The sequence below is a fragment of the Haliotis rufescens genome, unplaced genomic scaffold (genome assembly GCF_023055435.1).
Source record: "Haliotis rufescens isolate VD_foot unplaced genomic scaffold, xgHalRufe1.0.p SCAF_7, whole genome shotgun sequence".
NCBI lineage: Eukaryota > Metazoa > Mollusca > Gastropoda > Lepetellida > Haliotidae > Haliotis > Haliotis rufescens.
Window position 1 is genome coordinate 35103178 of NW_025964361.1, and position 27178 is coordinate 35130355.

A 27178-nucleotide genomic window follows, 5' to 3' on the forward strand; every position below is an offset into this window, starting at 1 on the left:
AATGAACTGTCCCCACGTGGGACTACTTCCAACATGGCTGCCAATGTAACACCCATCAAAACAAATAGTACATATATATAATGCAGATGCTATTATTAAAACACATCATAACGTTTTTCTCACACTTTAAATGGTGTCTTTTAAAGACTTAAGTTATCATACAATATGACTGAACACATTAAACTGAATCTTGAAAAAATATTTAGATATAAGACATATTCAAAATAAAAAATTATCCCTGGAGGATTCTTTGACCCAAGTACTTGAAGATGCATTATGATTGGTATTTCACACAAAACTTTCATCGATAGAGGGACATCTTCTTGCAGGTTACGGAAAGGGGCGAGTGGTGACGAGTGAACTATTGTTGGATAAGTCCTTAGAACACCCTACCTCTACTTGCTAGCCGGAGTACACCCAAGGGAATGGTGTTGGTATCGTTACTTATAGACAGTACGCTCTGACAACTCAAAGGAGGCTGTCAGACACGTACAGGTTTCGGTTTTACGTCACTTCCTAGGCATAGGCTCTGACAACACCTTGGAGACTGTCCAGACACGTATAACAGATGATCACTCACAGATCTTAATACAGGGATTCCATTGAGTTACCGTAACATTGTCAGTTGACAAAGATCCAAAAACTAACTTTTCTCTCAAGGTCGTGTGGCTAAGGCCCGAATCTCATGAACTCTGCAATGATCAAGTGTAGGTGTGGATAATTGTGAATGCTGATAACTGTATTAAAGAGTGGTTCCTTCTACTGTCGTCTTGGTTATTTCCTTGAAAAAGGTGTTTTTTTACATAGTGAGTGAGTTGGGTTTGATGCTGACTTGAGCAGTATTCCACTTATATCATGATGTGTCGGGTTGATATAGGAGGAAGGGTCTATAATGGTGCAGGCCTTAGACATAAATTTACCACTTCAGTCAAACCAATTAATACAGGTATGGACACATGGGGATGAAGGTGAAAATATTTGCTAAGCAGGCAAAATAATTGTGTTTAATTTTTATATGAGGACAAGGTGAGAAGTCATTTGGTGGTCTCATCACCAATTTTGCTGAACACATTCAGTCATGATCACAGAATCTAAATTATGATCAGATCAATTATAAAGAATTATGTTGAACAATTGGGCAGAAACATTTGGTGCATGAATCAATCCATTGCACAAAGCACAGGTCACACTGAGGCAGATTCTTCAGAGTAGGTCAATAAAGGAAATAAACCATGCTCTCCTGATTGGGTAAATCTGGGATACAAACTCAAAACCAGTGCATACAATCTGACAGCCAAGGGAGGTAACTCTGCAACAGTCAAAATCAGCACCATGGCCTAAAGATTACACACTGTAAAATAGTGTAAACTTTTCTGGACATTGTATTTTGGGCTTACAAAGCCATACTGCCATAAACCACTGACAGCTGAATCTCAAGATGAATATTAGTAACATAAAGCTTACTTCAAAAAATTAAAAAAAGAAGAAAATATGTCAACACCTACCACTGTGTTGTCCATGTGGAAAAGGTAATGTTGAACCTTCTCCAGCCACTCAGCAATGATGCATCTGAAGCTCAGTGTGATTATTATATACACTGTGACACGTCATAAGAAACAGTGAATTGTGATCAACAACCACTGCTTGAGGTGCAACATGGCATCATGTGTTTATCACAGTGTTTTTCAGTAATCTGTTATTGTTTCAAAGATTCTTGAAAAAAACAACTCCCATTCTATTCAGCAGACGTAAACATGAGGATAACTGGAGAGAATGAGTGAGTGAGTTTAGCTAAGGCTGCTTGGAACAGTATTCCAGTTCTATCAAAGCGTGGCAGCCTTATGTTGGAGGAAAGCCTAAATTGAAGCATTTCTTTTACCAGTTCAGTTAAACCCAAGAGCATGTGTATGGTGCTGACAGACCTAAAAACATAATCAGGGGGACCCAGTGGAATACTTACAACCAGGTAGAAAATGGCTTCAGTACTACTGAGAAGAAAAAGGGCTCCAGTACTGAGTAGAATAGGGCTCCAGTACTACTGAGTAGAATAGGGCTCCAGTACTACTGAGTAGAAGAGGGCTCCAGTACTACTGAGTAGAAGAGGGCTCCAGTACTACTGAGTAGAATAGGGCTCCAGTACTACTGAGTAGAATAGGGCTCCAGTACTACTGAGTAGAAGAGGGCTCCAGTACTACCGAGTAGAATAGGGCTCCAGTACTACTGAGTAGAATAGGGCTCCAGTACTATGGAGTAGTAAAAGGCTCAAGTACTACTGAGTAGAATAGGGTTCCAGTACAACCGAGTAGAATAGGGCTCCAGTACTACTGAGTAGAATAGGGCTCCAGTACTACCGAGTAGAATAGGGCTCCAATACTATGGAGTAGAAAAAGGCTCAAGTACTACTGAGTAGAAGAGGGCTCCAGTACAACCGAGTAGAATAGGGCTCCAGTACTACTGAGAAGAATAGGGCTCCAGTACTACTGAGTAGAGTAGAATAGGGCTCCAGTACTACTGAGTAGAATAGGGCTCCAGTACTACTGAGTAGAATAGGGCTCCAGTACTACTGAGTTGAAGAGGGCTCCAGTACTACTGAGTAGAAGAGGGCTCCAGTACTAATGTGTAGAAGAGGGCTCCAATACTGAGTAGAAAAGGGCTCCAGTACTACTGAGTAGAATAGGACTCCAGTACTACTGAGTAGAATAGGACTCCAGTACTGAGTAGAATAAGACTCAAGAACTGAGTAGAAGAGGGCTCGAGTATTACTGAGAAAAATAGGACTCCAGTACCGAGTAGAAGAGGGCTCCAGTACTACTGAGTAAAATAGGACTCCAGTACTGAGTAGAAGAGGGATCAAGTACTACTGAGTAGAATAGGACTCCAGTACTGAGTAGAAGAGGGCTCCAGTACTACTGAGTAAAATAGGACTCCAGTACTACTGAGTAGAAGAGGACTCCAGTACTCAGTAGAAGAGGGCTCCAGTACTACTGAGTAGAAAATGGCTCCAGTACTACTGAGTAGAATAGGGCTCCAGTACTACCAGGTAGAACAGGACTCCAGTACTACCAGGTAGAATAGGACTCCACTACCACCAGGTAGAGTAGGACTCCCCCACCGCCAGGTAGAAAAGAAATCCAGTACTACCAGGAAGAATAGGACTCCAGTACTACTGAGTAGAATAGGACTCCAGTACTACTGAGTAAAATAGGACTCCAGTACTGAGTAGAAGAGGGCTCCAGTACTACTGAGTAAAATAGGACTCCAGTACTGAGTAAAAGAGGGATCAAGTACTACTGAGTAGAATAGGACTCCAGTACTGAGCAGAAGAGGGCTCCAGTACTACTGAGTAAAATAGGACTCCAGTACTGAGTAAAAGAGGGATCAAGTACTACTGAGTAGAATAGGGCTCCAGTACTGAGTAGAATAGGGCTCCAGTACTACTGAGTAGAAAATGGCTCCAGTACTACTGAGTAGAATAGGGCTCCAGTGCTACCAGGTAGAACAGGACTCCAGTACTACCAGGTAGAATAGGACTCCACTACCACCAGGTAGAATAGGACTCCCCTACCGCCAGGTAGAAAAGGACTCCAGTACTACCAGGAAGAATAGGACTCCAGTACTACTGAGTAGAATAGGGCTCCAGTACTACCGGGTAGAACAGGACTCCACTACCACCAGGTAGAATAGGACTCCTCTACCACCAGGTAGAATAGGACTCCAGTACCACCAGGTAGAATAGGACTCCAGTACCACCAGGTAGAATAGGACTCCAGTACTACCAGAGAGAATAGGACTCCACTACCACCAGGTAGAAGAGGACTCCCCTACCGCCAGGTAGAAAAGGACTCCAGTACTACCAGGAAGAATAGGACTCCAGTACTACTGAGTAGAATAGGGCTCCAGTACTACCGGGTAGAACAGGACTCCACTACCACCAGGTAGAATAGGACTCCTCTACCACCAGGTAGAATAGGACTCCAGAACTATCAGGTAGAATAGGACTCCAGTACCACCAGGTAGAATAGGACTCCAGTACCACCAGGTAGAATATGACTCTAGTACTACCAGGTAGAATAGGACTCCAGTACTACCAAGTATTTTAGGACTCCAGTACTACCAGGTAGAATAGGACTCCAGTACTACCAGATAGAATAGGACACCACTAGCACCAGGTAGTATAGGACACCAGTACTATCAGGTAGAAGAGGACTCCAGTACTCAGTAGAAGAGGGCTCCAGTACTCCTGAGTAGAATAGGACTCCAGTACTGAGTAGAAGAGGGCTCCAGTACTACTGAGTAGAATAGGGCTCCAGTACTACCGGGTAGAACAGGACTCCACTACCACCAGGTAGAATAGGACTCCAGTACCACCAGGTAGAATAGGACTCCAGTACCACCAGGTAGAATAGGACTCCAGTACTACCAGATAGAATAGGACACCACTAGCACCAGGTAATATAGGACTCCAGTACTATCAGGTAGAATAGGACTCCAGTACTACCAGGTAGAATAGGACTCCAGTACTACCAAGTATTTTAGGTCTCCAGTACTACCAGGTAGAATAGGACTCCAGTACTACCAGATAGAATAGGACACCACTAGCACCAGGTAGTATAGAACTCCAGTACTACCAGGTAGAATAGGACTCCAGTACTACCAGGTAGAATAGGACTCCAGTACTACCAGATAGAATAGGACACCACTAGCACCAGGTAATATAGGACTCCAGTACTATCAGGTAGAATAGGACTCCAGTACTACCAGGTAGAATAGGACTCCAGTACTACCAAGTATTTTAGGTCTCCAGTACTACCAGGTAGAATAGGACTCCAGTACTACCAGATAGAATAGGACACCACTAGCACCAGGTAGTATAGAACTCCAGTACTACCAGGTAGAATAGGACTCCAGTACTACCAGATAGAATAGGACAACACTAGCACAAGGTAGTATAGGACACCAGTACTATCAGGTAGAATAGGACTCCAGTACTACCAGATAGAATAGGACACCACTAGCACAAGGTAGTATAGGACTCCAGTACTACCAGGTAGAATAGGACACCACTAGCACCAGGTAGTATAGGACTCCAGTACTACCAGGTAGAATAGGACTCCAGTACTACCAGGTAGAATAGGACACCACTAGCCCCAGGTAGAATAGGACTCCAGTACTACCAGGTAGAATAGGACTCCAGTACTACCAGGTAGAATAGGACTCCAGTACTACCAGGCAGAATAGGACTCCACTACCACCAGGTAGAATATCACTCATTACTTACTGCTTTTACTGTATTTATTTAAAAAAGGAGTCGTCAGAAGATGACAAATCCTGCAGGTCCCCACAAATTCGAAAGAACAAATCATCTGACTGTTTATATAGCAAAAGAGAATCAAAAGTCAAATGTGTTGCCATGGAAACAGAAAAAAAATACAAATTCTCAAAACCCCTAAATAGCAAAAGGCACCAGTTGGCAACCTGGTCTTTGTTTGTGCACAGGTTCATGAAAGAATACCTATTAGTTTTAGAAATATGATCCAGACAAAAACATATTACAGATGAACAGAGAGATGAATGGATAGGCTGATGGACAAGCTGATTACCATATCTCCCCGTATTACATACTGGAGGGATGGCTGTCAACACCCAGTTGTTCTTGAGTTTAGATGGACGGGAATGAGATGGACTAAACATTGTATCTGTTTTCATTCACAAGTTAATATTATCAAGAATAATCATGAACAATTTTTTTAAATACCCCCTTCTTTCTGTATAATATACATTTTCTTGGAAAAGACGAGGATGAATGAAATAGCACTGATTATTCTTAATAAGCGTCCATACTTTTTGATTTCATACATAACCACTCACTAAAATCAGTTTCTATTGTCAAATACTAATTATCCATTTTGAAAATGAACATTTTAATTCCTTCTACATTATTTTAAGTCTTAAACATTCATACTAAACATGACTTTATTATCAAAATATGACATCAAATTCAGTACAAATTATTGTCAGATTTATCAAGCTGACAAAAAATATTAGTATTTATAACAAGACACATTTCTAAGAGTAAGGAAAGCAGGTTAAACCTGCTGAAATAAGACATGACCTCCAAAATTCCACTACCTACCTGCCCTCGCATGCTGGTCCCTACACCAAACTTAAGATGTGGAGACAGTACTCAAACTGTCGTCAACCAAAGTTGGGCTCAAATGTCTCCTTCAACAAGTGCTTTCTTTACCCCCTGTCAATCACCTAACACCCCTTTAAAGAGGATAATAACACCTTCCACATTAACATAACAAACAGAACCGGCCATTTCATTTACTACAACAGGGGTCAAAAGATTACAATTTATCCGTGCGATCAGTTCGTCTTTTACTTAGATGTTTAACCCCCCTCAAAAGCATAATCGTTCACGCAATAAGACAATCCACACCACTGTGCCAATTTGTACACAGCAAATTGATACTCGTCATGCGACATATCGTAGTACACTTCGCCTGTGTTGCTCTCCGAGCCACTTCATCATAGTGCCGTGATAATCCGTGTGTTGGACATATTAAATCCTTTGTTAACCAACAATATACCATGAGATAAGATCTTGTACCGCTTATCCTCAATCAGCGACCAGAATCGTTGGGCCACTATTGATACGCGATCACAGGGGTGCGATATGTTCTGAGGGGGCCCCCGTGCAGGACTGCCCGCACAGCGGTGCCAACAGGCCCCCTACTAGGGACCTCAAAGGAAACCCCATGCAAGTTTCTAACACATATTGTACAAACATTATCAGTCATAAGACACATGACATCTGGGATATTTATAGGAATTAAAACCTCACTTGAAAACACATTTTGGCATTTACAGGTTTAATCCTATCTCATACAATGACAGATATCTATCTTACAGAGCTCGGTTCACAGTTTAATCTTTTGAAATGAGTTTGTCGTATTGTTTGTTGGCTGTATATTACGTTTTGTAATCTCTTTCATGGGTGAGTGCCCATTCCTGGTAATCGTGTAACAGCAAACTGTTCAGACTCATTGTTCATGTCATAGGCCCACTACGACAGCTCATAAGGTATCTCTTTGGATACAAGCTTTCTTTAAAGCAATGGAACTCCTGACAAACATATCTGGATGAGGAATTTGATTCAGGGAGATTAACTGTAAACTATCAATATGGGATAAAATCTTTCATAAAATATATTAAAAACAAGTATTTTGAAGAAAAGATTTCTTAATGCAATATTTGCGACAAAAACTGTTGAAACCCTACTCGTAATCCGGAAACTACCAAGAGTTAATGAGCAGAGTTGTCATCACATGACGTGACGTCATAGTGGAGAGTTGACCTGCAGACAATCAGTTTCTGTATAGTGTTTGGAAGAGTGCTTGCGCTTGCCTACTCATCTTGTAAAAAAAAATCTATCATTATAACATGGACCACCATATAGTAGAGAGAAACACAAACGATGAATGAAAGAAATTTATTTAACAACAAGTAAATGAACTAAACCTCACAATATCACACTAAAAATACCTCAATCATCATAATTTTTCTCAAATCGTACACCAACTTCACACTTATCTAACCTAAAATTGTTTCTTGTCAAACAATAACATATCCCAGACTTAGACAGAAATTGACTGAGATAATCATCAGTGGTGGATCCAGAGGCAGGATTCAGGGAGTTAAACCCCCCCAACCCCTCCTCCTTTTGAAATCCACAACCAGTATCTGCTTCCCTTCCCACTGAGGGTAGAAAAAGGTCGTTTGAGAAAAACTGGATCCTCCTGTTTATCAATAATCGATAATAAACATATATCCATTAATATAAGACACACATACTTTTTTTCACATTGACATTTATCGTACATCCATTACCGAGACAAATATGTGTACTTGATGACAAATGAAGGAATCGAAAAATGATATCTGTGATCTCTTATGTTCACAATTAGGGCTTCAACGGGTCCAAAAATATTGACTCGAGTGCCCACAATTATACATCTATTCAATAAAATTGGCAATTATCCTATGGTATACAAAATAAAAGAGTCACAATGACATCATAGATCACAAGGAAAACCAATGTGATCGAGTATCAAATAAAATACCTTTGAAATTTGTATGCTGATTCGCTTGATACTGCTTGCGACAGTTTAATAGTTTCGTAAAACATCCATTTTAAACAAGAAATAAAGTATTTTTTTAAACCAGGAAATATCCTTATGAAATGGTTGTAAATAAGTGTATTGTTTCGAAAAGAAAAGCTATTGACACTTATATTTGATTTAATTGATTTCTCATGAAAAAGAAAGTTACATAAAGACACGTTTCTATTAACTATTGAAAGTTGACCAAATTAGAGTTATCTCCCTTGGTCGAGTAGTCGAGTCCTTGAAACTGGACTCAAGTCCCACTAAACTCATCCCGTCCCTGAGTACTCGGGTACTCTTCAAAGCCCTATTCACAATTTCACCTACTTCTGTTGTGTCGTTGCATGTGTTTCCTCGAAAGTTACATAATCATCTTGTTGTGATGTCATCACTGCTTCCTCAATTACATCACTGTCTCCACTCATCACTTTCATACAGCGCTCCCATTTAGACCTGCAGCTTTGGTCGTGTAGCGACGTTTCTGTCATTTGGGCCTCAGCATTAATTATCTATTATCAAATATGTTTGGTGACCCAAGTCGCCACATAGCTAAATTTGGCCTGGCATGGTCATGCCATTTAGGCCTTTAATAGTATTTATTCCATTTCTTAATTGCTGCAGCCCTTTAGAACCTCCACCCCCTCAGCCATTACATACACTGTTGCGTCTTTGTCATTCATCCAACATAGCTGTAATATCATGCAATAAAAGGTTGTACTAATTGATCTTAATGTGGTTTGTTGTTAAACACCGCACTCAGCAATATTCCAGCTATATGACTGACGGCGGTCTGTAAATAATCGAGTCTGGACCAGACAATCCAGTGATTGGCATCATGAGCATCGATCCACGCAACTGGGATACGATGACATGCATCAACTAAGTCAGAAAGCCTGACCACCTGATCCCGTTAGTCCCCTCTTACGACAAGCATAGTCACCTTTTACGGCAAGCATGGGTTGCTGAAGACCTATTCTAACCTGGGTCTTCACGGGTCTGTATGAATGTAACGATGATGATAATGGGGACAAAAGTGAAAAGAAAGAAAAAACATCAGAAAATGGGTATTTTCATTTCCTGTTGTTACAATGTTTCCGAAAAGCTGTAAACAATTCACTAATTTTTCTATTCATGATTGCTCATAAGTCAATAACCTCAATCTTGAAATATTAATTCCAACCACATCAATGCATAATTTCCATTGAAAGACATTTTCTGACAAAGAAGTGTTTAGTTTGTGTTCCCTAATAAGACACCTGAAAGTCGAATGCCCTCATTGGTGCAGTGATATTTTCACGATTCCATGTGTGTGGGCAGCAAGGCACCTGTCAACACCATCAGGTGGTGTGTGACAGACAATGTGTATCACATCCCTTGTTTGCCATAGCAACAAGGGGAGATAACCTCAAACAGTTTCTGTATGCTTGATTTGCTTGCTTTTTTTAGGAGTTTTTTATTTTCTTGTGAACATGATATAGGAGGAGGTAGGATAATGGGCCTTTTTAATAAATCTGATAACTTCCATAATGATTTTTAAAGGATTCGTTCAGATTCTAATCAAAAGGACAAATCACAATCTCCTCAAACAATGTTTACACAGAACACATCTAAGTTCAGGTTGTATTTGTCATCCACTGCTTTGACTGTGTGAGCAAGTATGTGTGAAATACCACTTACTGTAGGGGATGTTCACTGAAACAACTTCTGCACAAACTGTTACGTTCCAGCATGCAGACCACGTCAGTTTGTCAAAGTGTTTCATCAAAACAAATTGTGTACCAGTGTATCCCGTGATGAAGTAAACAAGATGTGTCTGCCATCAATATCACGTTTTGTTTTGTTAGTTGGTTTGTTGTTTAACACCACATTCATCAATATTCCAGCTATATGACGGCGGTCTGTAAATAATCGAGTCAGGACCAGACAATCCAGTGATTGGCATCATGAGCATCGATCCACGCGATTGGGATCGATGACATGCATCAACTAAGTCAGTGAGCCTGACCACCCAATCCCGTTAGTCGCCTCTTATGACAAGCATAGTTGCCTTTTACTGCAAACATGGGTTGCTGAAGACCTATTCTACCCTGGATCTTCACGGGTCCAATATCACGTGGTAAGGTGAAGTCAAATGAGGTATAACGTTGAGTTCAAGGTTATTGCATGCATATAGCGACGTGCATGCACATGTGTGCGTGTGCTGTATGCGTGCGTGCGTGCGTGCGTGCGGAGCAGATATTCTCATGATGCACGTTTCTGTGTATTTGACAAGATTTAGGTTACAAACTCTGCCAAAGAAATATGAAGCATGTGTATCCTGACACAAAATGATTGCCCCTAATGTAAGTAAAACAAGAGTCATCAGAAGATGACAAATCCCCCAGGCCCCCACAAATTCAAAAGAACTGTCATCTGTCTGTTACTTTAAGTCCAACTTGAGTTGATGAGAACAATACCATGGAATTCGGATTCAAAACTATGTATTTCTATGTCAGGTACACACCACTATGAACATGATGAACAGAGTCAAACTCAAACTTGTTGCCATGGAAACAGAAAAAAAATAAATTCTAAAAATTCCTAAGTAGCAAAAGGCACCATTTGACAACCTGGTCTTTGCGTGTGCAAAGTGTCATGAAAGAATACCTATTTGTTTAGAATGTTTAGAGACTTGGTCCGGACAAACACACCACTATAAACAATGATAAACATTGATAAACATCGTCCAAGTCAAACTTGTTGCCAATGAAACAGGAAAAATTTAATTTTGTTAAAATTCAAAAATAAAAAAAGGCACCACTTCAGCCCTTGATTATTAATACATGTACCGAGTTTGGATGAAAACTGTTGAATAGTTTTTTTTAGTTCTGCTCCAGAAATGTACATTCCCAACTGTTTTCATGGAAATCAAGTAAAAGAAAGATGCAACAAATCAGCAAATCTCAAACGGCACCACTTCAGGATCTGTTTGATATATCTGCCAAATTTTCTTGAAAGACACTGTACATTTTTTCAGTTGTGCTCTGGAAACAAAATCAAACCCCCTATGAGTCAAAGTCCAAATTGTTTCCATTAAATAAAGAATAGTAAAAATGCCACAAATCCGCAAATTGCAAAAGGCACCACTCCAGGATCTGTTTGATATAAGTTTTGCTGAAAGACACTGAATGTTATTTTGAGTTGTGCTCCAGAAACAAAATCCACCCCTTTATCATGCTTATGAGACACAAATACCAATTGATTTCATGGAAATCGAGAAAAATATGTTTCAACTTTGATAATATTATGGGACGAGGGTTCAACCAGGTTTTGTCTGGTGCAGTTAGATTTTCATGTCAACATGCACAATCCTCATCTTAATTGGATCTTAAGACAAGTATGGGATGCTGAGGTAACTTCACCGGTGAGATATCAAAAGCAACAAGCGTATAGTTGTCAAAGTCATCTATATCCCCCCCCCCCCCCCCATTTTAACACGTTATGGTCCAAAACCAGGTAAATGACCCAACATTTCTCTTAGCCCATGTCAAAATAGTGAGTGAGTGAGTATGGTTTTACGCCGCTTTTAGCAATATTCCAGCAATATCACGACGGGGGACACCACAAATGGGCTTCACACATTGTACCCATGTCGGGAATAGAACCCGGGTCTTCAGCGTGACGAGCGAACGCTTTAACCACTAGGCTACCCGACCGCCCCCCCATGTCAAAATAGAAAATTCTAAAATAAACATTTATAAAACTCCTTAATATCAAATGGCACCAGTTCAGTATGTGCCTAGTAGACATGCAAAGTTTTGTAAGAAAGTATTTAATGGTTTTTGAGTTACGCTCCGGAAACGAACAGCACCCTTATAGAACCGAAGTCCAACTTCTTGCCATGGAAACATAAAAAATAAAAATTTATAAAACTCCTTAATATCAAATGGCACCAGTTCAGTATGTGCCTAGTAGACATGCAAAGTTTTGTAAGAAAGTATTTAATGGTTTTTGAGTTACGCTCCGGAAACGAACAGCACCCTTATAGAACCGAAGTCCAACTTCTTGCCATGGAAACATAAAAAATAAAAATTTATAAAACTCCTTAATATCAAATGGCACCAGTTCAGTATGTGCCTAGTAGACATGCAAAGTTTTGTAAGAAAGTATTTAATGGTTTTTGAGTTACGCTCCGGAAACGAACAGCACCCTTATAGAACCGAAGTCCAACTTCTTGCCATGGAAACGTAAAAAATAAAAATTTATAAAATTCCTAAATAGCAAAAGGCACCAGTTCAGTATGTGTCTGGCAAACATGCAAAGTTTTGTAAGAAAGTATTTAATGGTTTTTGAGTTACGCTCCAGAAACGAACAGCACCCTTATAGAACCTAAGTCCAACTCGTTGCCATGGAAACGTAAAAAATAAAAATTTATAAAATTCCTAAATAGCAAAAAGGCACCAGTGAACGCACGCAGGCACGCACGCACGCACGCACGCACGCACGGAACCCATTTCTATATCCCCCGCCAACTTCGTTGGGGCGGGGGATAATATAGTGTATTTTCTGTCTGTGGAAGTCAGTTGATAGTCCGACTACCTCGCTTCCTCCATTTTCCTAGAAATGTATGTTTCATTCCATTTTCAAGAAATGTATGCCATATTTGGAAAATTGTTATGTATTGACAACACATTCTCTTTTGGTTGGAATAACTGTAGATTTTTATTACCAATTACAGGGCCATGTGTGCAGGCATTTATATATAAGTTTCACCTGTTTTTCATAAATGTCAAACTCTCGGGGAGCCGCACTGTTGATTGTCGTCTCGGGTAGAGTGATGACTTGCAGTTTGAAGGCAACATCATTATCGTGACGTTTTCTTTTTGAACTCATGATGAGGTTGTCAGTTCATAAATACATACTAACTTTTATATCCCTATGCAGTAACTCACAAATTTTCTTCAATACAACATCAAACATTGCCGCCACAATTGTATGATAATCCATTTGGATTATATAAACTATAAACAGAGGGAATGACCACATCACTTACTCACAGGCTTCTCAAGTTTATTAAGCTAATGTCCTGAAAACAAGGGAATGAAGCCCCCTACTCACAACACATCCACTTAGCACCCACACCTTGAGTGTTTGTGTAAACAGCATAACAATACCAATCGGCCCTGTTATTATCAGTGCTCATGTCCTTGTGTACCACTTGTGTAGCTTTCTACATAACAGAAAGCAGTCAGTCTTCACCGTTAATGACGTCACAGGAAACAGCTGCTCTCAATAACACGTCTTTTTGCAAACGCCAAACAGAAGAATGACTCGCTGTTTCGGTTGTTTATCTACCACATTAATAAGGTAGATTGACTTTGCAAATACCAGGTAATTACGATTGGCGATTCATGTGTGGATTATTTGTTATATGTAAAGATTGTGACGTATATCTAGAATGAAAAACCTTGAACTTTTGAAAACTTGCAGTTGCAGTCTCCCGGACCGTCCTTATGTTGATGTTTCTGACAGATCGCTATCAAAAAAATATTTTCATAAAAGTATCCATTACATAAACCGAACCCTTTGTACAAATTCTTTTTTCTGGTTGTCGAAATTCGGCTAATCTACGGCCATGCTAGTACTTACAATCATGACAAGGCCCAGAGAGCGGCCATGCTTGTACTTACGATCATGACAAGGCCCAGAGAGTGGCCATGCTTGTACTTACGATCATGACAAGGCCCTGAGAGTGGCCATGCTTGTACTTACGATCATGACAAGGCCCAGAGAGCGGCCATGCTAGTACTTACGATCATGACAAGGCCCAGAGAGCGGCCATGCTTGTACTTACGATCATGACAAGGCCCAGAGAGTGGCCATGCTAGTACTTACGATCATGACAAGGCCCAGAGAGCAGCCGTGCTAGTACTTACGATCATGACAAGGCCCAGAGAGCGGCCATGCTTGTACTTACGATCATGACAAGGCCCAGAGAGCGGCCGTGCTAGTACTTACGATCATGACAAGGCCCTGAGAGTGGCCATGCTTGTACTTACGATCATGACAAGGCCCAGAGAGCGGCTATGCTAGTACTTACGATCATGACAAGGCCCTGAGAGTGGCCATGCTTGTACTTACGATCATGACAAGGCCCAGAGAGCGGCCATTCTAGTACTTACGATCATGACAAGGCCCTGAGAGTGGCCGTGCTAGTACTTACGATCATGACAAGGCCCTGAGAGTGGCCATGCTTGTACTTACGATCATGACAAGGCCCAGAGAGCGGCTATGCTAGTACTTACGATCATGACAAGGCCCAGAGAGTGGCCATGCTTGTACTTACGATCATGACAAGGCCCAGAGAGCGACCATGCTAGTACTTACGATCATGACAAGGCCCTGAGAGTGGCCATGCTTGTACTTACGATCATGACAAGGCCCAGAGAGCGGCCATGCTTGTACTTAAGATCATGACAAGGCCCAGAGAGAAGCCATGCTAGTACTTACGATCATGACAAGGCCCAGAGAGAGGCCATGCTAGTACTTAAGATCATGACAAGGCCCAGAGAGCGACCATGCTAGTACTTACGATCTTGACAAGGCCCAGGGAGTGGCCATGCTAGTACTTACGATCATGACAAGGCCCAGAGAGCGGCCATTCTAGTACTTATGATCATGACAAGGCCCAGAGAGCGACCATGCTAGTACTTACGATCATGACAAGGCCCAGAGAGCGACCATGCTAGTACTTACGATCATGACAAGGCCCAGAGAGCGGCCATGCAGGCATCGGGCTGCTGATGATATTCCATGTTGCTACATGCTTAGTTGACAGAGCTGAAACAAACCAATCTGGTGTGAGATTTCATGACCACCAACATATTCACCTTCTGCTAGTCAGCATTAAAGAACAAGAGTCATCAGAAGATGACAAATCCCCCCGGCCCCCACAAATTCGAAAGAACAAATTATCCAACTGTTACTTTAGGTCCAACTTGATGAGAGAATTTCTATCTAATCTGTCTGTCCATATACAAGAGTAGTTATTGAGCTGTCAATACAATACTATGGAATCGGAATTCAGAACTTTGCATTTCTATGTCAGGTACACACCACTATGAAGAAAGTCAAAGTCAAACTTGATGCCACAGAAACGAAGAAAACATAAATTCCAACATACCTCAGTAGCAAATGGCACCATTTGGCAACCTGGTCTTTGTGTGTGCTCAGTTTCAAGAAAGAGTACCTAATAGTTTTAGAGATATGGTCCAGACAAATACACTACCATGAACAGAATCAAAGTCAAACTTATTGCCATGGAAACAGGAAAAATTAATATTTTTTAAATTTCTAAATACCAGACGGCACCACTTCAGCCGTTGATAAATAAATGAACCAATTTTGGATGACAAATAATGGAATAGTGCTCCAGAAACGACACCTACCCACACCCTTTTGTTTCCACAGAGATCAAGAAAAATACAAACGCCTAAAATCAGCAAATGGCAAAGGGCACCACTTCAGGATCTGTTTGATATATCTGCCAAGTTTTGTTGCAAGATATTGAACAGATTTTGAGTTGTCCTCCGGGAACAAAATCCCTCCAAACCTTAGAGACTATAAAGTCCAAACTATTTCCATGGAAATCAAGAAAAACACCCTAAAACTGTAAATAGCAAAAGGCACCACTTCACAGCCTGTTTGATATATCTGGCAAGTTTTGTTGAGAAATATTGAACGTTTTTTAAGTTACGCTCCAGAAACGAAATGATTATGGGCAGGAAGATGGGCAGATGGGCAGACGGGCAGATGGGCGGACGGACGGTCGGGCAGACGGACAGAAAGGTGAAGTGTCAACTATATCCCCCTGCTCTATCAAGAACACTACGGCTCTGTTACCTTGGATGTAAGGTTCACGGCTAAAACTGGCTGCATCTGTTGTTAAAATGTATCTAATAATAACTACAGCTTAGTAACTCTTAGTTTCTGACAGCATTTTTTTCCTGAACAAAGTATCAGATTTTATAACATTAAAGTATTATGACTCTGGAAATCAAGTACACAAAATATCCTCAGGCAGGATTTTATGTCTGGGTTTGCATTGTTGAGGGGGACAGGATTTCCTGATCTGTTTTTGAAAACGAAGACTTTTCAGATTAATTTGTGTCAAAGCCATAAAGCCTCTTCAGAGGACTGTTTTACAAACTTAAAAAAGTTAAAAATTGATTAACTGTTTCAGGTAACAGCAGTCATACTGTGGGATTGAACTCAACTGGACTTGGCGCATCAGTGATGATTCTGAACACTTATAACAGGCACGACTACAGAGTTATTTCCCTTTGACTGCTGATGCTGGCAATCCAACTCAATGACTTATACACACACACTGGCAAGACCATCCTGACTTACAAAGGGAAATCTGTCTATAAAATCACAAAACTCACATCAGCAGCTTCATTAGTGTTTTGTGATCTGCACCAGACACACAATTGTGAAACATGTTTCTAATGTGATCGCTGACAAAAGTATGGCTAATAGGGCAAAATTAAGTAAGCAAATGGTTGAAATGTGCCATCTCATTAAATCAATCTCTGATACGACAACAGTCTGCATCAAGCTCTGAGGGCATCTTCATAGGTAGTGTCAGGTGAACCCTGAGCAAAAACTTTGAAAATGAAGGAAGTGTGAGTTCTTGAGTCAATCAGATGTCAGCTTTCTAAAATGATTCACCTTCATTTTTTTACTGCCTCTATTCAGAAAATGTCAATCTAAGCAAAAGACACCACGGACAAGAAACATGCTCTTGAAAGTCTGCCCTTCTCTGTGTAAAAACCACGACACTCAGAAAGGACAGAATTCATGAAATACACATTACCATATGATAGAGCAGCAGAATTATTTTGCTTTCATTCCCCAAATAGATTTGTTTTCAAGATATTGAATGCTTCACTCACTCATACTGAGAATTAAGAAGCCTAGACACTGTTGGGCTGATGAGAAAACTCACCTGACCCGACCTCACAGTGGGGGGAGCCCTCAGACCACACCACAGAGGCAGAGAGGTATTGTATCAGAGTGGAAAACCTGATTTTAACAAACATGAAATACTCATATCCCCAATATGACAAGTCCGGCTGTCACAGTGCAAGGCATTAGCCCTCTGGAAACGAGCACTAACGCCATTTTCAGTCCAAGTTAAAGGCGTTGCTATGGAAACTTGAAAAATAGATCTTAAAGACATCCCAAACTATCAAAAGGCACCAACTTACCAGTAGACTTATCTATGTGCCAAGTTTGGTGATGAAAGGAGTACTGAGGCCATTTTCAGTCTAAGTCAAAGTCGTTGCAATCGAAACTCGAAAAATAAATTTTTCAAAATTCAAAACTATCAACCTATATATGCCATGTATGGTTAAGATATCTGTCATGGCTCCGGAAACAAAACCTGACGGACGAACAGCACCCATTCCTATATCCCCCTCAGACTTTTTGGCAGGGGATAATAACATTGAAAACTATGTTACTTGGGCGTTTCTTTGAAAGACAAGTATTAACCTCATTAACCTCAAGTATTAAAACTCATGTTAACAAGACAAGTCAGTTGTGTACAAATCCATTTTTCATTAAAAAGTCATTCTTAAACTCATTTTAACAAGACAAGTCAATTGTGTACAAATCTATTTTTCATTAAAAAGTCATTCTAAAACTCATGTTAACAAGACAAGTCAATTGTGTACAAATCTATTTTTCATTAAAAAGTCATTCTAAAACTCATGTTAACAAGACAAGTCAGTTGTGTACAAATTCCTATCGAGATATGCGACACGTAAGGATATCAGATGTATTCATTTAAGCATGACACAACCCATTTCTCACAGAAAAAACACAATCTGAAGACAAGCTAATGTTAATAGCCACTGCACACAGACTGAATGACTGACTGACTAAATTTAGACCAAAACACAACACCAGAATAGCTCTGACATTTCTAAATGTCACACACTTCATAATGGTACAGAGGAATCTCAGAAATGGGGATTATGTCCACATTTCAATAGATTACCTAAAGCTCTGTAGTAACCATTTAAAGAATGTCAACTGGTAGAGTCCTCGCAGATTAGCTGGAACGAAGAGTATGTCAAAGTCGGTGTTTTGACCCCAATGTTAAAAGTATTGCCCTTACTGTTTGTAAATGTTATCAGCTTAAAGACAGCACACTTGATGTAACGGGACGTGTGTAACACGATGGGTAACATTCCAGGAAGCCTCTGCCTCCATAGGAAGGAAGTGGTTACAACATAAACAGTCAATAGGACGACAGTTTCTATTTATTCACGTGAACATTCCTGGAATGCAATCTCCTGGATTAATAGGCAAAACGTGTTGAGAATAACTCAAAGATAAATAAAACTTGACATTATTATAATGTAAATAATTACATAAGTCTTCTTGTAAACACATGCAACTAATAATAAGTTTTCATGCAAACACATTATGTTGTTGTAATTTCATTTACTTCACGTACTGTATGGTATCAGGGATAAAAGTGTACTTTTTCTACCAATTTGTCAAGGTATGTAGCTAGGTTTCCAGTCCTTGGTAAATGTAACAGAAATCTATGAAACATGAATTAAGCACTTCCATTTCTGGTGATCACAATTTTTGTGCCATGTTTTAATTGGGCAAAAGTAAAACGAAATGGTGTTGACGCATAGGTTTACACTTTTGTATTCCTAAAATAGCAATTGAATGTTTAGAAAATATGACATAGAACCAAAATGACAGCATAATACTTTTTTCATTCCAAACATGGTATTGAACAAAAGTGTCTTAGCCAATACAGGGCTCGATTTAGCTAGTCAAAACATGCACCAATGCAACTTATTATCGAAAAATATAACCTAATATTCATGTCTACGTGCATGTCCAAAAACTTACTTGTCCGCACAACATCAATCTTTGAACACACTCAAAGTCGCTTAGCTTTTTTTTACCATACTATACTACTCAAAAGAAGTTAAAGATCACCTGATTCTTTCATATTACTATAGTTAATCTCTCATGTCATGACAGATTAACTTTACCATTATGAAAGAATCAGGTGATCCTTAACTTCTTTTGAGTAGTACATATCACTAATTGTTGTGTCATGTGTAATTCACGACACATTGACACATGACTGAGTCACCAGAGGTCTGAGATTTTACTTATTTAGACTAGTTTATGCATCCATGTTTCAACTATGACAAATATGTGACCTGGTGCAACCTGGTTTAGTTTGGTGCAACTAGCTTTTCATGTCTACACCAAGGGCGGATCCAGCATTTTTGAAAGGAGGGGTCAAAAATATCAAAATCCTCCCTCAGTAAATTTTTACTGCCAACAACATACTACATTTGGTTTTAAAAAGGAGGGGGGTCCGGACCCCCTGGACCCAACTCTGGACCCGCCTATGAACATGCACCTGGCACAGCTTAAGCCCAGTTCCGTAAATCGAGGCCTGCCATATTCAAAATATACTTTCGTGAATGGTTATTATGTATCACCAAGGCTGACTGTTTGAGGTCTTTAAAACAATTCTGTATTCCCAGCTCTTGAAAATAAAAACTGTACATAATATTAATGCAATCATGATGTTAATGTGAAAAATGTGAGTGACACTTGCTCACAAATCACGTGATGTATTTTTGAAGGGAGATATTCCATGGACTTTAATGTCATGTCAGGTTTACTGCACATACTGGAAACAATGGTACTTATTCCATAAGAAAGCAAACGATGTTCATTGTAAGAGGCGACCAAATGGATCAGGTGGTTAGGCTTGGTGTCTTGGTTATTTGCAAGTTATCTGATCCGAATTGAGTGAGTCGATGCTCATGATGTCAATCACTGGATTGTCTGAACCAGACTGGATTATTTGCAGACCACTGTCATATAGCTGATATATTTGAACAAAAAACAAACAAAACATAACAAACATCCCAATAGACAAATGTTTGTTTGTTGTTTGACGCGGGACTCAGCAATTTTTCAGCTATATGACGGAGGTCTGTAAATAATCAAGTTTTGGGCAGACAGTGATTGATATCATTAGATCACATGCAATAACCAAGACACCAAGCCTAACGACCTGATCCATTTAGTCGCCTCTTACAATGAACATCCCCACAGGTGCTTTGTTAGGTAATAAGTACCATAACAACTTTTGGATGCAATCACTTGCATGATTAGTTGGTTGGTTTTTGTTTAACACCGCACTCAGCAATATTCCAGCTATATGACAGCGGTCTGTAAAATAATCGAGTCTGGACCAGACAATCCAGTGATTGACATCATGAGCATCGATCCACTCTATTGGGATCGATGATATGTATCAACCAAGTCAGCGAGCCTGACCACCCAATCCCGTTAGTCGCCTTTTACGACAAGCATAGTCGCCTTTTACGGCAAGTATGGGTTGCTGAAGACCAATTCTACCCCGGAATCTTCACGGGTCCACTTGCATGAACCACGTCAGCAAGCCTGACCACCCAATCCTGATAGTCAGCTATTACGACAAGCATGGGTTGAAAATCTATTCTCAACCCGGATCTTCACGTGTGATAAACAAATGTAATTTTAAGCTGGACAAAATATTTATCACTTGGTACTGCATTAATTCTTGTTTACACAACTGGATCAAACAGGTGTGGCAGTTGCTAACAGTGTATGACAGCGGAGTGTTTTACTTCCGGGTAGGCAATATTGGGGTCATGTAAAGTAATGAAATGATGTAGTGTACTGTACGTTTAGATAACTACTTTACAGCCTGGACTGAATCATTGATCATGGGGACAGTGGTCATGATTGATGGGTGCAATAACTGACACCCGTTACTGCTCTTGATGCGCTGTAGGTACAATGAATATTGCTGTGAGTCCTGAGGGTATATATTTTAGTCTACATCCATTGTCTACATGCGTACTGGATGCACATAAGACCTGGGCCCACTTGCACAAAGCGATCTTAGCGCTAAGATGATTGTAACTCCCATACTTTAACATAGGCTTACAATAGTTGTAGTGCTAAGATCGCTTTGTGCAAGTGGGCCCTGGACAGTAGGGCTGGGACGAGTCCAAATTGACTACCCGGGTACCCCTCCCCCTATTACCCGACCATACCCGGGTACCCACTGTAGGTCTCAGATGTCTCAAAATGTCCAATTGGGAACACTTTTAGCTTAGCCCTGGCAAAACGTATTTAGATACATGTATTAAACAATCTTGTCATTCATACACTGAAGTTGAAATAAGTTATATCTTTATTCAACCATATGAAAAATCAGAAGGAATGGGAGCACAGTCAGAAAGAAATGCGAGCATTATTGACTTGTGTTACCATAGAGTTCTAGATATTTTTGTAATTAAACATTATATCACGTGACTAACCATGGGTCCAGGTCGTCCTTTGGGTACCCGGGTCCTACTCAGTACCCACCCGGCCCGGGTACCCGAGTTACCCGTCCCAGCCCTACTGGACAGGGTCTTTGCTCCTGGTAACCTTGTCAAAATAATCTTAGAAATAAAGGCAAGCCACTGTACATCCATGTCCTGAAAATTTCCTGCACCAGCAAACTTTGCTCAATGAATATATCACATCGATTCTCAAAAGATCATTCAACACTTTTATCCTTACCATCTTCATCAGCTGGCCTTTGCTGATCATTTAGCATTTCCTGTCAGTGATTTCATTGAAGTTAGATCACTGTCAAGCAGATGTGAAACAAGTGAGAGAAAAAATCCAATATTTAACAATTGTTTATGCTCTATACAACTGCTTCCATGGTCTAATGGATGGAGGTCCAATCTCATTAAAATCAGATCTTAGTTCACGCTACTGCTAAACAAAGATCTGAGGACATCCCATTACGGGTCACGTCAGAACGACCTTTTGCAAATTGACTGAAGAAAAATCTACATTAGCCAATCAAAAGGCAGCTTTCTAGAGCTATACGACACTAGTTTCAAACTGGCGACTACGCTTCAAAACATATTTTGACATATTCTCGATTAAAAAAATTCAGGGAATGGCTTATAGATGGCCTAGATTGTATGGATACAATCATAAAACCTGTAACTGTGGTTCGGAATACCCCGTGTTAAATATTTCGTGGTTGCATGATTAGAAAACACATTCCGACTGTCACTTTCATGATCTGGTAAGGGATGCTCTGATTTGTTGGATGAAAGGTCGTTCTGACGTGACCCTTAATGGGATGTCCTCAGATCTTTGTTTAGCGATAGCGAGAACTCAGATATGATTTTAATGAGATTGATGGAGGTCTAGGGTTCGATCCCATACCATACCATACCATACCATACCATACCATACCATACCACACCATACCATAATTAAAGATGGTGCTTGTTGTTACCGTGCCTGGTGCTGAGCATTAAGGGGCTAAAACAATGGACTGGTCAGTTCAGAGTCTGTATACTATGTCTGTGTGGGGTATCCATGTTAAACTGTGGCATGGTATCTCCGTGGGCTGACACTTATAACACACATACACACATGAGCTATATATATATATAAGCACACTAATCCTGAACGCAACATTAACCCCATTTCACCCCACATAATACTCTTCACTACATCACAGTATGCAATATTCTTTTTACATTGCAAAGAATATATATAATGAGAGTCTTAACATTTAATCGAATACATTTCTTGTCGCATTTTGGACAAAGGATCAATACTCACATGAACTTAATGAGCCATACAGCAGTGTGAAATGGTCTAGAGTAGATTATTATTTTACACACAGCAATATAATAATATAGGAACTTAGTAACATAATAATAGGGAGACCCAAGGCTTCACAAACTGTTCCTCTTCAGGGATTATGAACAAGAAGATAGGCAAATAATGACAGGAGACGGTTTGTCTGCAGGACAAGGTGATTTAGTGATCATAAAGTGGAGATATAGGATTGAGAGATAGCCCTACCACTTCCTAAATCTCACCTTCACCCACACCCTGTGTAATAACAAGCCACCTTGTTGACCAATACTCTCAACTGCCCACTGTCTCAGGGACTGTGTCAAAATAATTTCTCCCCTTTACAAGCCCGGGTCCGAGTTACAGTCGGTCCCTAGCAACCCATGCTGGTTACAATAAGTCCCTAGCAACTTTTGCTTGTTACAACATGTCCCTAGCAACCTATGCTGCTTACAATAGGTCCCTAGCAACCTATGCTGCTTACAATAGATCCCTAGCAACCTATGCTGGTTACAATAGATCCTTAGCAACCTATGCTGCTTACAATAGGTCCCTAGCAACCTATGCTGGTTACAACATGTCCCTAGCTACCTATGCTGGTTACAATAGGTCCCTAGCAACTGATGCTGGTTACAATAGGTCCCTAGCTACCTATGCTGGTTACAATAGGTCCCTAGCAACTGATGCTGGTTACAATAGGTCCCTAGCAACCTATGTTGGTTACAATAGTTCCCTAGCACCATGCTGGTTACAATAGGTCCCTAGCAACATGCTAGTTACTATCATTCGTCACCACTCGCAACCTGCCGTAACCTGCAAGAAAACTCATCCCACTATTGATGAATGTTATGTGCGAAAATACGACAAACCAATCAGAATGTCTGTATGATTTCAAGTTCTATGTCAAAGAATCCCTCAGAAATATTTGAATATATACCGAACCCAACACAAAAATGGCCATGAGAAGGGCACGAGTCGCTTTTCGGCTTGTCCCGGAATAACAAGAGTTGGTCACGAATGGGTTACATAAGTCCCTAGCAACCTATGCTAACCATGCTGGTTACAATAGGTCCCTAGCAACATGCTAGTTACTATCATTCGTCACCACTCGCAACCTGCCGTAACCTGCAAGAAAACTCATCCCACTATTGGGTTACATAAGTCAATGGGTTACATAAGTCCCTAGCAACCTATGCTAGTTACGATAAGTCCCTGGCAACCTATGTTGGTTACAATAAGTCCCTAGCAACCTATGCTGGTTACAATAAGTCCCTAGCAACCTATACTGGTTACAATAGGTCCCTAGCAACCTATACTGGTTACAATAGGTCCCTACCCATCTATGCTGGTTATAATAGGTCCCTAGCCATCTATGTTAGTTGTAAGACTTACTGCTCAGAAGTGGTAAGATTCAGTGGCTTGGCTGATGGCATGTCATTGTATCCCAATGCTGTATATTGGTTTTACACTGTTCTTAGCAGTATTCCAGCAATATCATGATGGAGGAAACTGGAAAATGGGCTTCACACATTGTACACATGTAGGGAATCTAACCCAGGTCTTCGGCATGACAAGCCAACGCTTTAACCACAAGGCTACCCACCGCCCCTAGATAAAAAAAACAACCTCTGACCTCTTAATCTTTTGGTTCAAGTATTGGCATATGCATTACTCTTTTGAAACATTTCAAAAGTTATTATATTTCAAGAACAAGATCAATAACATGAGCAATTGGATGGTCTCTGCCAATGATCATATTAACATATAGTGTTCATGGCAGTTAAACTGTTGCATACTGTGAAACCAACACTTTATATTTCTAACCCTCAGCCCCTGGTAACAAACATAAATATTAACATATTCACTACCAACTCTGAATCCTGGTACATTTACATCTGTAATGCCTGCACATGTCCCTCAAGATGAAACATAGACCAAGTTAGTTTTGAGATGCCCCCTGAAGCAGGACCCAGCATGGGTAGCACAAGTAGCAATATACCAGGCCTCCACCCTGCTAAATGAGCATGAATAAGTATGTATTCCTATATATTTACTTCACAGCTAGACATTCAATGAAGTCAATTACCTCTTCTCTTCAAGGGTTTTCACAGAAGGGTCATATTCTCGTTAAGTCTACAAATACCTAGTTCTCAGTGGGCGACAAAGTGACCAGTATGTTCTTTCATACTTTCTCACTGAGAGAAGTTTATTGGAAAATAAGTCTAACAATAGAAATACTTTTATATCATCATCCACATTTTACTTATTTTAGGCATGTTGCAATCTTTCACAATGACTGCTTTTATCTAGAGTGAGTGAGTGAGAGAGAAATAATGTAACAGAGGTAAGATATTCAAAGTAATTATAGGCTTCACACATTAAGACCATGTGGGGAATTGAAACCTGGGCCTTTGGCAGGACGAGTGAACATTTTAACCACAAGGCTACCCCACCACTCTCATCTTCCCAAGGCAAGAGAGTTAACTGACTTTAAAAGTCAAGTTTCCACCCTTGCCGGACTAGGCTGGAATTCCTGGGCTCGATCGTAGCGCCACCAGTGGCAATTACCAGTTATGTCCCTTCTAAGCCTCTCCTATGGACCAATCCGCTTCCACCTCTCGTATCACTTGCATTTGCTTCAAACAAAATGGCGGCGCCACGTTAGGACGATCTGCTCGATAATCAAGATCTATATTGTGATAAAACGGGTCTTACATCGCGAAATGCATCAAATCACGTAAGCACCTTGATTGACAACATGAAAAGATTTTGAAAATATCTGTTGACAACGAGTTGGCGGTGGACATGCTTTCCAAACCTGTAATCGACTAAAATCTGCACGACAGTTTACAAACTGGATTTCGATTTCGTTGCGCGATTTTGATTGGACTATGCATAGACCAGCCAAATTGTAAATCCATAATACCAGCCCAGTTCGGCAAGGGTGGAAACTGGACTTCTTTAGTCAGTGAACTCACTTGCCTCAGGAAGATGCACCACTCTTTATCTAGATGGAAATTCAAAGTGTTAGTGAGTGAATGTTTTTGCCACAGTCAACAATATTCCAGCAATGTCCCACAAATGACCAGACAAACAATGGACTGAAAGCACCAGCAGTACTCCAAGCAGTCAGGGTATGCTGAAACACAATCACCCATGAGGATCCGGGGTAGAATAAGTCTTCAGCAACGCATACTTGCCACAAGAGGTGACTAAATGCTTGTCTTAGAGGCAACTAACAGGATCAGGTGGTCAGGCTCGCTGACTTGGTTGATACATGTCATCGCCTTCCAATGGCGTGGATTGATGCTCATGATGTCAATCACTGTATTGTCTGGTCCAGACTTAATTATTTACAGACCGCCGTCATATAGCTGGATTATTACTGTGTGCGGCGTTAAACAACAAACGAACAAAACATGAAACACAATCATGCCGAACTCTTACGTCATGCTCGCATTGATGGGAACCCATTCTGACCCAACTTTGAGATGCTAACCCCAATTTCAGGCAATGAGAACATCTGGGATAACTGTGGTCTTACATTAGTCATCTAAAATTAAATAGTAATTGTCATAAGCATAGTAGGCGTCACTGAATAAGTGTGTGCAATACATTGCCTGAGCTGTAGACATCTGTAAACTTGACAAGCTAAACCTTTGTGCCAACGCCTGTGACAACGTACTTATATCATTCAAATGGAAGAAAATGTTTTTTCGTTTCAGTTTATGGAAACATTAATGCAAAACAAATTGCTTGGTTAGCTTTTCAAACGCCACAGAACCTCTTGCAATTGTTTCATAAAGCAATATTCCACCACATCCATTTATGACATTGGACACAGTTTACACATAATAAACCCGTATTGTAGTAGAAACCAGGCCTTACGTGTGATGAACGAACGCTTGAACTGCTAGGCTACCCCACAGCATGATGCATCATTATCCATTGTATACAGTACTGGGGCTGGGATGGGTGACTCGAGTACTCAGGACGGGTGGGACCCTAGTAGGACCCGGGTACCCACAGAACTACCTGGACCCGTTGTTAGTCATGTGATATATTGTTTCATAACAAAAACTCACTTGTCACACACAAGTAACCAATGTTCGCATTTCTTTCGAACAATACGCACATTCCGTTTGACTTGTATATGTTTGAGTAAAGCATTTTGTTCCCAGCTCTTGAGACCCGGGTAGGGACGGGTAATAGGGGGTCGGGTAATAGGGGGTCGGGTAATAGGGGGTCGGGTAATAGGGGTTTGG

The 27178-nt window shown here is 40.5% G+C and overlaps 1 protein-coding gene across 5 annotated transcripts in view; it reads right to left on the minus strand.

Moving 5' to 3' along the window:
• The window catches only part of LOC124117066 (zinc finger protein GLIS2-like), a 57585-nt gene that overhangs the window by 13890 nt on the left and 16517 nt on the right, over positions 1 to 27178 (minus strand). For 2 of the 5 annotated variants that reach the window (XM_046478763.2, XM_046478764.2), the window contains exon 2: positions 14904 to 14987. The exons of 1 other annotated variant lie outside the window; for it this stretch is intronic. In XM_046478763.2, the coding sequence (XP_046334719.1) occupies positions 14904 to 14909 (6 nt within the window). In that variant the 5' untranslated portion in view covers positions 14910 to 14987. Of the gene's footprint in view, positions 1 to 6133; positions 6249 to 13919; positions 13945 to 14903; positions 14988 to 27178 lie in introns of those variants that run through there. 2 more of the 5 variants (XM_046478765.2, XM_046478762.2) reach the window with 2 other exon arrangements.